Consider the following 11152-nt stretch of genomic DNA (forward strand, 5'->3'; position numbering starts at 1 on the left):
GAATTCCCCCAGCCCTGAGTTTATTGAAGAATATGACAACGTGAATTTTCACAGTGAGTTTCCCAAATGAGGCTGCTCAGCACTTTGTGTGTTGCTGCAGCTCTCCGAGCTCCCTGTGCCCTCTCCAGAGCAGAGTCTTACCTGTCCTCTCGTGATGCACTGACTTGTTCAGTTTGTTCTTGTGCTGGAACCTGTTAAAGTCAAAGATTAAAGAACAACCTGACCAGGGACAGAGGCAGAACTCAGAATGCTGAGTTCAGTGAACTGCAGCAGCTGCTGCATGTTTGTGGAGCTCTGAGAGCACCTCAGCAGCGCCTCTCCTGCTGCCTCCTGAGCCATGGATTTCTCACCTCAGGTGCTGTTCTGGCTGCAGCTCCCAGAGCAGACCCTGGCTCCCTGAGCTGAACTGCTCTCGTGGCACTGTCCCTGTTCAAGAACACCCAAGGGGAATTTGCTGTTGCCACTTGCCCACTCACTGCACAGGAGCTTCTGTGCTGTCCCTGTGGCTGCCCTGCAGTGCCTCAGGAGCTGAGGGGACGCTGGGCCTGTGCTGTTCTCTGCTGCCAGCCAGGTTTGAGCACGGAACCGTTCCCTCTCCCCACAGGCAGCCCGGAAAGCTCTGCTGCAGGGGGGAATCAGCTTCACAGCTGCCTTGGGATGAGGGAACACTCCCATGGTGCTGGACACTCAAGGCAGCAGGATGCTGAAGCTTGGCTGTGCAGCAGCCAAGTGCCCTGCATGCTTACAGGCCACTGAGGGGAAAATACACCAGCTACAATCACCTCCAGCAAGAACTGCCAGACTTCTCTAGGAAGTCTCTTCCAGCTGAACACACTGCTCAGGAGAGCTGTCAGGGATCAGACCACAGCCTCCCTCCTCCCCACCCTCACCAGCAGAAAGGACAAATAAATTGCTTTTGATGAGCAGTGGAAGTTAACAGAACTGTAGAACTGAGCACTGGGGAGGATGGGGGAAGCAGAGATTGCTCATGGATCCAAGGGAGACAAAGGCTTTTTTTTCTTGATTCCCTTTTAAAAAAAGAAAAAGTCACCTGTCCTTAAATATGATTGTGTAGCAGTGGAGTCCTCACGGCTCTGCAGCTGCGTGGTTTCCTCACTAAACCCTGGGGAAGACTCAAGCCTTGGATTTGTAGCTCCCTCAGCAAGTGAGGCCAGTTCAGTTTGAGCCCCACCTCTGGCACGTGCTGTGAAGTCAAAGTTGACAAAATCAAACCAGAAACCTCCCTCTGGCACAGAAACACAAACCCAGCACACAGGGCAAGGCTGAGCCTTCCCAGCCTCCGTCCCCTGACAGTTTCCATTAATACAAAGACAACCTTGATAAAAAATTACACACTTTTCCACAATTGCACTAGGCTGGAATTAGGGAAAGCAGGGGTGGTCTTGCCTGTCCTGCAAGCATAACAATTTTACATTAAGTTAAAAATAAAATTAACAAGCACAGTGACATTTTAATCTTTGAAAATCAACTTTTTGCTGGGTGTAGCCTGAGCAGCAAAACAAAGGACACTTTTTGAGATCCCAGTTCACTTTTATTATTCGGAGGAAAATACAAAGCCTCTGGAGCTGATCTTCCTGGTGGAAAGCTGGGTGTCCATCTGTCCTCAAATTATCCTAGGATGGAGGTGGTTAATGATTGCTGGCAATGAGCTCCAAGGAGTCCAGGCACTGTGGTGTAAAGCACGATGGTGGGACGAGCAGAGTCGGGCATGGCTTGAGCAGAGCAGTTTTCTCCAGGCTTCCTCCTTCCCTCCCTTGCAGCGGGGTCCATTGCTAATCTCCAAAGTAATTATTTGCAGGGATGTTGTTGGCCCTTTTCCTAAGAGCACTGAGGCTTTAAGGCAGCAGCAGCCCTGACCCCACAGCCACCCTTAGGTCCTGAAGACGTGCACGGCCCTGATCACGTACTGGCGGCAGATGGGGCACTCGCTCATGCGCTTCCCGCACTTGGTGCACGTCACCATGTGCCCACATTCCAGCAGCACGCAGTCGGTGGGAGCATCCATGCAGATCCTGCACAGGTTGTCCTCGGTGCTGGGGGGCCCAGCAGCACCTGAGGGGACAGGAGAGCACGGGTGGGTCAGACAAAGGGAGGCGTGGCGGGTTTGTGCAATTCGAGTGGGCTCTGCTGAAGGGATTCCCTAAGGGATAAGGTCTGCGAAGGAATTCCCCTTGAGGCTGCTCCAGCAGCTGGCGAGGAGCAGAAGTTTCAGCTTTTACACATTAATTTCTGTGAGATGGAAACAAATACCACTGAGATTCTCAGTGATGAGGCAAATGAAGCAACACGGGTTTCTCTTCCCAAGCAACAGCACAGGAGGAAACGGCCTCAAGCTGTGCCAGGGAGGTTTAGATAGAAATTTTTCCTAATATCCATTTTCAAAAGGGTTGTCAAGCTCTGGAACAGGCTGCTCAGGGCAGTGGTGGAATAAACAACCCTGGGGGGGATTTAAAAGCCATGCAGATGTGGCATTTGGGAGCATGGTTTACGGGTGGCTGTGGCAGGGCTGGTTGGACTCAATCTTGGAGGGTTTTTCCCAATAAACAACTCCATGATTAAGGATCTCACTCACCAATTTGATCATCAGTGTCCAAAACTGCAACAGAAGAAGAGAGAGGGCTTTGGTGAGAATCTGAGAAGCTGGGATAGAAGTGTTACTAGGCAGGGGCTGAAAACCCTGAGGGAGTTGCTAAACCAAAACTGCTTTTTGCTGATGCCCATGGGAGGCTCAGGCTGGGGCTCTGATCAGGACAGGTTCAACAACTGGCAAGAAACTTCTCCTATAGAGAGCTTACACAACAGCTAAAGCCTTCCAGAGATAAGGGATCCCAAGGGATGTGTCAACTGTTAAGACAGCCTTGGAACATATGCAAAGTTTGGCTTCCCAGTGCTGCACCTGCAGCAGCCCCTTGTGCCAGGTCCTCTGCTGTTACACAATCACCAAATGGCTGAGCACAGACACAGTGAGTGAAGTAAAAGGATAAACTGCATCAAAAGCACAAGATAATGAAAGAATATAACCCCAAAGCTGGTGTCTTTAATCTTGGATCATCCATAGAGGACAAAGCCTAGAGAGATGTGTTTAAGAGAACAACACTGCTTTGGACAGCACTGAGAAACAAACGTATGAAATCAAAGTGTTAAAGTAAGTTTCTCTTGTAAGTAATTTACAAATATGTGTCTTTTTTAAGAAATCCCTTGGAAGTGCAAACTGGCACCTGGAAGATCAGGCCAGATACATTCTCTATGCACCTGTGTCCCCTCACAGCCACCTGTGCAGGCCCAGCATGTGCAGCAGGAACAGACTTGTGGTAAGAAAGTGAAACCCCAGCTACCCACAGCTGGGCAGCCCTGGAAGGCACTGCCCTGAATCTGCCAGCTGCTCTTTGGTGGCAGTTTCCTGCCTGGGCAGGGCATTTCCCTGCTGGCTTTGTCAGGTACCATGAGCCAAGAGGTAAGAGCTCACCCCAGCACATCCAGTCGTGTACAGCCACCCACCAGCTGCTCTGAGGCTGAGGCAGTGCCCAGTGCGATCTGTCAGGGCCATGCACAACAGCAAGGTGAAGGATGCACAGCCCTCGTGCTGCTGCTTCAGCGCAGTCCCTGTCCAGAGCATCCAGAACTCTCTCCTCAAACAGCTACAAGAAGTGCTGAGCAGAGTTCAGCTCCTTCCACTCTGTACAAAACACTCCCTCCTTCCTCCTCACTCTGCTGCACCAGAAATGTGAGTTCTACTTCCTTGTACAGCTGTCCATAAAAAGGCAAAACCTGGGAAACAGGCACATGTTTGCTACGTTTCTTACCCAGATGTTGAAGGTCCTTCTCTTTGTAGAGGCGAGTGACCCTCTCCAGCAGCTCCCACTTCTCACAGCAGCCTTTGTAGTTGACGAAGTTGCGGGCGAGGATTTCCTTCAGCTGTCGCACGGAGAGCGCGTTGATGTCCCCGATGCTCGTCAGGTCAGACAGCGAGGCCTTCCTGCCCAGCACCAGGTTATCCTCAGAGTCAGTAGACTGGGAGGGAACAAACAGGGAATCACTCGTGCCCTCAACACCTTGAACTACAATTTCAATCAACTTTCAGCATGTGTGTGAGCAGGAATTCAGGTTTGGATGTACAGGCACTGCTTACTCTGTGAATTCCTCCATCAGAAACACAAAATCTGGAGATAGAACTAAGTAATTTCTATTACAGTGTCCAAGTGACACCAATTCTTTCCGTATGTGGAGGACAAGATGATGCCACAGAAGGGGTTGACTGGGTTTGGTCAGTCACAGTTACTGTTCATCTCTGGTAGCAAATCCAGCCTAGGAAACCTGGTATTCCCTGTCATCCAATTCCAGGACACACAAACCTGTGTCTCGTCCTCTGCTGCTGCTGCTTCTTCTGCTGCATTCTCAGCTGCTGTTCCACAGGCTGGGCTTGGAGGCACATGGCCATTGGCCTGGAAGAGGAAATAAAGCTTTCACCAGCTGTGGGTTTCTGGAGGGAAATCAGCTCCAGGGCAGTGTCACTGCAGTCCCTGACCTCTGGAAGGACATGGGCAGGACAAGGCACAAGCCAGGCACACTCACAGAGGGTTTTCCCTGTGCAGCAATCACACAAAGCAACACTTGCTGAAGCTGAACCTTTAAAGCCCCAGTACAGAACTCCAGGCTGGATCAGGAGCAGACCAGATTTATACACCAAATTTGTATGTGTGTATATGCAGTCCTTCCCTGATGTCACACTGTGCTGGGGTGTCATGGCAGAACTCTGACAGCTCTCAGTGCAAGGCTCGGTAGAACCCTCCTCTAACACAGCTCAGACCTTCACAGTAACCAGGAAAACACCTCCTCAGGTGAGCTCTGGAGTGAGCAAACAGCAGACACCGAGTGAGGGAGCAGCAGCAACAGGGCCAGAGAAGGAAAGGTGCGCAGTTGCTTTGAACACTTGATAAACGAGCAGTGTAATTTCGGCTGACTCACCTGCAGGAGCCACTGTTCCCCCTGGTTTCCGACTGACAAAGAGACTGTAACATTACCACCCTTCTCATCCAAGTGTTAATATTTACAGAGCACAAGAATAACAATCAGGATCAAAGAGCTTGAAGTGCAGCAGGATGTCATGCAAGTCGAGACAAGAAGCTGAAATGTATCATGGGGCAGTGAGGGAAGACAGCAGAGCTGGTAAAAACTGGAATGGCAATACCCAGAAAACCAGGGAATGAAAATGCCTTTTAATGATTTGTAAAAAACATTCTCCCAGGAGAACTCTTCCTCTGAACTAGATATATCTGCTGAGGAAGCACAAGGTACACACATTTTTCACAGCTCTGATCCATAGGGAACTGAATACACCCATTAACTTTGTAATAAGACAAGGAGCAGATGTCAAACACTGAGTAAACTTCCCTTAGCAGAGAGCAGAAAGACAAACAAAGCAAGGTCAATAAAAAATAATTAAGCTCAAATGCCCCTGCCAAGGTTCATCAGAACTGCAGGTTCATCATAAACCAAGACTTGGCAACAGATTCGGGGTTTGTCTTCTATTGATCTGACTGCAGGAGATACCAAAAACTTCGCCCACGCCCATCATCTCTGATCAGTTCCAGCTCCAGAATTGCTTTAGACTGTGTTTGCTATGTGGCACAGGAATTAAAGAACAGTATCAACTGTTTAATTACACCTACAAACAAGTGCCAGAAGTCATCAGCAAGTACCAAAGGAAGCAGTCACAGGAGCATCTTGTGGCAATGCAAGTGTGGACCAGAGCACCAGAGAAAACACATGCCAGAGCAATGATGTCCTGAGAGTGAATGCTCAATATATTCAGCACTGCCCACCAAATTCAATTCCATAAGGAACGGCACATCAAAGTTGGTGACAGCAAGTCACAGCTTTACTCAGCAAAACCACATGCAACATCTCAGTAGTTAATCCAAAAATAGAGATGAACGAGTTTGCAAAAGATGGTTCTGGCCAGAGACTGTACCTGTTGGTGTTCCTGAGCTTCTGAACTTGAGATGGGATCTGCAGACACTGAGGGCTCATCTTGTGAGGTAGAAGAGGCCAGGCTGGTTGGGGGGTGACTCACAAAGTCTTGCTGTCCATGGGCACTGGTATTAAATGTGTTTGTTCTTATCTGATCTTCCTGGGTAATTGCAGGCTGCTGGCCAAGGATCAGGAATACCAGGTCCTCCTTTTCACGACAGAACTCTGTGGAAATCTCGTGGAGTGCCAAGTAATCTCGCAGGTCCTTCACCTTCATCTTGATCAGCTCCTCCCGCTGAAAAGCCGTGGCTCGGAAGCGCTGGCAGAGGTGGCAGAGCAGGGGCCCACCTTCGGGCTGGTTTGAGCAGGACGTGCAAAAGTTCTTCTTACAGTCCAAGCAGATGTGCTGGGAAAGAGAGGGGGAAGGAATCAGACCCATCCCGTGCCCTGTGCCAGCGGGACACGGTGGCCACAGGCAGCGCTTCCCTCCCGTCCGGAGCCCAAGGAAGCAGCAGCTGCTCTTAAAGCACAACCAAAACCTGCCCATTCATGAAAAAGTGCCAGGTAGTTACCCATGTTCCCAGAGAAGGACAAGGATTGATCCCTGAGCAATCCCCAGATTTCTCACAGTTCTTAGAGAAGCCCCATTCCCACTCCATTTACCCAGAATGAAACGTGATATCCTTACAAGATTCCCTCATGTGCCAGGAATTTTCTGCACCTGCTCATGCAGTTCAAGCCAGAGGAAATCAGGAGATTGAGGCAGCAGACTTGGAAGCGAATTCCAGCTAGCTGTGCACATTGTTCTGTGCATTAAGAAGCTCCAGCACTGGGAGGAAACTACTTAAAAACATTTCTCTTTCATAAATACCTGCTATGAATGACCTTCCTCCCCCTTTTTTCCCTCCTCCAATTTGCTGCAATCACGGAATGAATTTCCTTGTTTCACCATAAGAGGGACAGGGAACAGCAAGGTCAGACAGACATCAAAGAATCTGATATTTATTTATACAAAAATAGCCTATTGTGACAACAATACACACACTTTATACCAGTTAGAGCTAGACAGAAAGTGTTGGAAGTTTTGGAAATATTATGCCCCAGACAGTTAAAAACTTTACAGATTAAATTCTGTTGTTAAATGTTTATATTTGATACTGTTCTGATCTTGTCACGCGGGGCTTGATTTTCAGAAGTTCCAAGCACTCACAGTCTGTGTTGACTTCTGCAGAAACTTGACTGTTTAACCCTCTGGAAAGGCAAATTCTACATTTTCCAATAGGAATAGCAGCAGAACAGCCACATTACATGCCTGTTAAAAAGTCCTGAGGGGAGAAAGAAGTGGTTTCAGTGCTGGTTAAAAATGCTAAGTCACAGTCTCAGGGAAGCCAAGCACCTCTGTGAAATTCCTGACTACCTGATCCTTCAGAGCTGTTCAAGGAAAAATAGACAGGTGGAGTTGGAGGAGTAATAAATACAAACTCAAAGACAAAAAAAACTGGTTTATGAACTGCTTCTAGTGATTGAAGAACATCTCTAACTTCCCAGCTGAAAGAAAGCAGATGTTGCTCATGTTTCACAGGATGTAAATACACTACTTGCTTACAAAAGCTCCTTCTGACCCCCTTCTCAGCCTGGAACCCCCCCTGCTCCCCAGTTAACACCTCCAGGCCTCTCATTTACAGCCTGTACTACACTCTCAGTGACAGGAAAGAATCCCAATTTCCTGCTCAAGCATTTTAAGACATGAAAATTTGTACCACACAGAGAAACTCTTGAAACCTCCTCTCAAAATTGCCATTTGGGAGCCTGCCAAGGAAAAGTGACTTTCACCAATCACAAAGCAAGGCAGGAAGGGCCATTTCCACAGAACATCCAGTTTTGAGGAGTTTTCCTTAACTTCATCACTATAAAAGCCATTAATATGTAATTGACTTTTTGTGACCCTGTGATTGCAGGAGCAATCCTGTTCCTCAGCATATTTTCAGGGCAGAGACAGGAACTGATGCTTGTGTGTCCCTAGAGCAGGGGAACAAAACAAATCCACAAAGGCAGGGAAGTGGAAAATAATCCTGTTGATAACACTTGCCCCTCTCAATCCCTCATCTCTGACATGGGAGCAATCAGAAGAATTGAGAGAAAAAAGCCCCAACAACACAAAAACTGCACAAAACAACCCAAAACCCCCAAGCACCCCCACTTTTCTCTGGCAGGGGAAGCCTCCCCATATCCTGCAGATTGCCAAACTGGCTCCAAAGGGAACCCCTGTATTGCCAAGGACCTTCCACCAGCCAGAAAAGCCCTACTTGAGCACTCCCATCTTTAGGTATCACAAAGCAAACACAGCACACGGGCAGTTCTATCAAACATGTTCCTGCAATTAACACTAATAACAGCCTGCCTCAGTTATCAAAGGATACATTTGGGAAGTGAAAATAAACCCAGGCATGTCTCTGACTTAGCAGCTCAGCATTAGGATTTATCTTCAGAGAAAAAAAACCCCCCCAGCCTGTATGTGAGCACCAAGTGTTTAAATGTGGACATCTGGGCCACATCTCAGCATCAAGCAGCTTTTACAACTTCACTGAACTCTGACTGAAAGGGCAGTGATTCAAGGCATTGGGTTCTTCAGAAGGATTAGTTTCAAATGTTGCAGTACATTAAAACTTGTTCCTAAAAGGTCAGGCCACGTCTGACTGCTGCTCACTGACAGCACACCAGGATGGTCAGACAGCCCTGAAATGTTTTTTTTTTTTTGGTTTGTTTGTTGGGTTTGGGGCTTTTTTAAGCAATCTAGGTGGTCACCAGTGCAGAAGGAATTAATTTTTATCCACTATATTTCAGAATAAACATTAACTAGACACTGGAGTTCAAAGGTGCTGCCTCTCCCAGGAGAGAATGCAGTTTTCCATGCTCTCCTTGCAGCACAGTGAGGTTTCATACACTCCTCCCTCCATAGCAACAGCACAGAAGAATTACCACAGCTTACAAACACATCAGTGTGTTCTAAGTGATGTTTCCAGCTCCCTCGGGAGACCTGAGGGATGAGCTCTGGCAGCTCCTCCTGCAGCTACCAGGCTCCAGTCACTCCCAGAGATCACTGCTCAGGAGCTGGGGCAGCAGGAAGGTGGGAGGGGAGTTTGGGAGCCCCCTTTGGAGTACAGAACCTCAGACTCAGTTTCACTGAAGGTCTGGAGTGGGAGCAGCCGGACACAAGCACAGGAACAGAGAGCAGCTCCCACAGGAAAAGGGGGAAGCTGCTGAGGGCAGGAATGTTTTCAACAGCTTTAGCAGATCCTCTGCAATTTGTGCACCAGAGCTTTCCCTCTCCCCAGTGAAAGTTCACCTGGAGGCAGTGATGGCTCTGTACAAGACACTGCTCTTAAGGGCAGCTCATATAGAACAGGTATTTTAGGAAATACTGGGGATAATGGAGCTGTGGTTCTGCTGCTGAGCTCACAACTGCCTGAAATGGTTTCATTTCAGAAGCAGAATTATCTCTATCCACTGTCTGCAATCATGCCCAACAGCAAGTGCTGGATCCAGGGTAACTCTCTCTACAAGTACTTCTGAGGACACGTGGCTTAACGAGGACAATGTCAAAGACAACATTACAGTCACGAGCAGGGATGGCCCCATTGCAGCTGACCCAGCACCAGGAGAAGTCCAAAATGTATCACCAGAGTTCGATTCCTGAAGCAACTGCACTTCTCAGTGCAAAAATGCATCACCACCCCTGTTGTCCTGGGAGTAGAAAGCAGCAGCTCTGCCAAGACTCACCATTCTTCAGATGTGTGTCCTCATGCATGAATAAAAAAGTGCAAGGAAAACCAGTTTATGAACTTTCCCATATAATCTAAAAGGGCTGTGGCCAGAATTCACCATTATTTTTAAATTCTCACATAATTAAGTTCAGTAACTATAGATCTGACACTTCTTAAGCCACAGAGTGTGGACACAACAATTTTCCTCACTGGAACATTACAGGACCCACTATGTCCAAATAATGCCTCAGGCAGGGTATGCTGTTGAATTAAAAGTCTTGTGGTAGCAATTATTTTGGCATTTATATACCCACAAATCAAGTTTACAAGTAAGATAAAACAGATTTGGGTTTGGTCTGGGGCTATTTTTGCTCAGCAGTTCTACACACACCCTCAGAAAAACTTCACTTTTAGTTTGAGCAACAAGTTTGAAAAAAAGGCAGGAAGATCTTCCTTTACTGAAAGCACAAACACAATTAAAACTTCTTGCCACAATATTTATTTTTAAGGATGTTAGTGTTTTAAAATAAGAAATTTAATAACTCATGTTCAAGTTAATGCTCCTTCAAGTGATTAACAGCAGTTTGGCTTTCTTCATTGAGATCTGGAAAGCCAAGTCTGCTGAAGGATTTCCAGTCATTTAATGATGCCTGTTAATTGTGACAGAATGACTGAAGACCCAGAACCAAGGTGAGGTGTCTTCTCCCACGTGAAATGTCCTCAGATCCGAGAATATGTGTAATAATGCGTGTCTCTCTTAAGTTACTGAAGGCAGCTGCCCCTGGCAGGACAGGCACTGGACTCACCTTCCTGGAGGAGCTGTCGAAGTGCATCCCACAGGCTTTGCAGCTCTGTTCAGAAGCAGTGGGAGAGGGGAAGGAGCTGTAGCCAGGGTTGGAATAGGCCTGGGCTCGGGCTGTTGGTGGCGGTGGCATCTCCTCAGTGGAGCCATCCACACAGAACCAGTTACAGCAGCTCGCCCACATAGTACCTGCCAGGGAAAACCACATGTCACAGGTGGCACGGGACACAGGCTGGCAGCTGAGGTGATGTCTTGGTTTGAAAGACAGGTGTCTGACAAGGAAGGCAGGAACCTCCCTTGGAATGGAGAATATGACCCCCCCTTCCCTCCGAATTATTATAACCTTGCAATTAAGGGGGTTTTCAGGTAAAGATATGGGAAAATAACAGTTCTTTACTAGTGTGTATGTGTATAACAAGGCAAACAACAACAACAGTGGCAGCAACAACAGACAGAAGAAAGAATAAACCAGGAAACCCAAAGAAAGGAGTCTGCCCACTCTCGGAGCCATTCCCCTCGGGTGCAGTTCCGCTCGCAGCCGGCAGGGGCGCTGGCGGCTCCCGGTGAGCAGGGCAGGTGCGATGGTTCCCCCGCG

General features: G+C 48.0%; 1 protein-coding gene across 5 annotated transcripts in view; it reads right to left on the minus strand.

Moving 5' to 3' along the window:
- Window positions 1-11152, minus strand: part of RFFL (ring finger and FYVE-like domain containing E3 ubiquitin protein ligase) — a 30049-nt gene that overhangs the window by 497 nt on the left and 18400 nt on the right. For all 5 annotated transcript variants that reach the window (XM_017743018.1, XM_017743017.1, XM_017743019.1 and 2 more), the window contains 6 exons: window positions 10562-10746; window positions 5993-6397; window positions 4374-4463; window positions 3825-4032; window positions 2594-2617; window positions 1-2073 (listed from right to left, as the gene is read on the minus strand). The exon at window positions 1-2073 is cut by the window's left edge and continues 497 nt beyond it. In XM_017743018.1, coding sequence (XP_017598507.1) covers window positions 1892-2073; window positions 2594-2617; window positions 3825-4032; window positions 4374-4463; window positions 5993-6397; window positions 10562-10741 — 1089 coding nt within the window. In that variant the 5' untranslated portion in view covers window positions 10742-10746 and the 3' untranslated portion in view covers window positions 1-1891. The remainder of the gene's footprint in view (window positions 2074-2593; window positions 2618-3824; window positions 4033-4373; window positions 4464-5992; window positions 6398-10561; window positions 10747-11152) is intronic.

The sequence above is a fragment of the Corvus brachyrhynchos genome, unplaced genomic scaffold (genome assembly GCF_000691975.1).
Source record: "Corvus brachyrhynchos isolate BGI_N302 unplaced genomic scaffold, ASM69197v1 scaffold99, whole genome shotgun sequence".
In the NCBI taxonomy this organism is placed as follows: Eukaryota; Metazoa; Chordata; class Aves; order Passeriformes; family Corvidae; genus Corvus; species Corvus brachyrhynchos.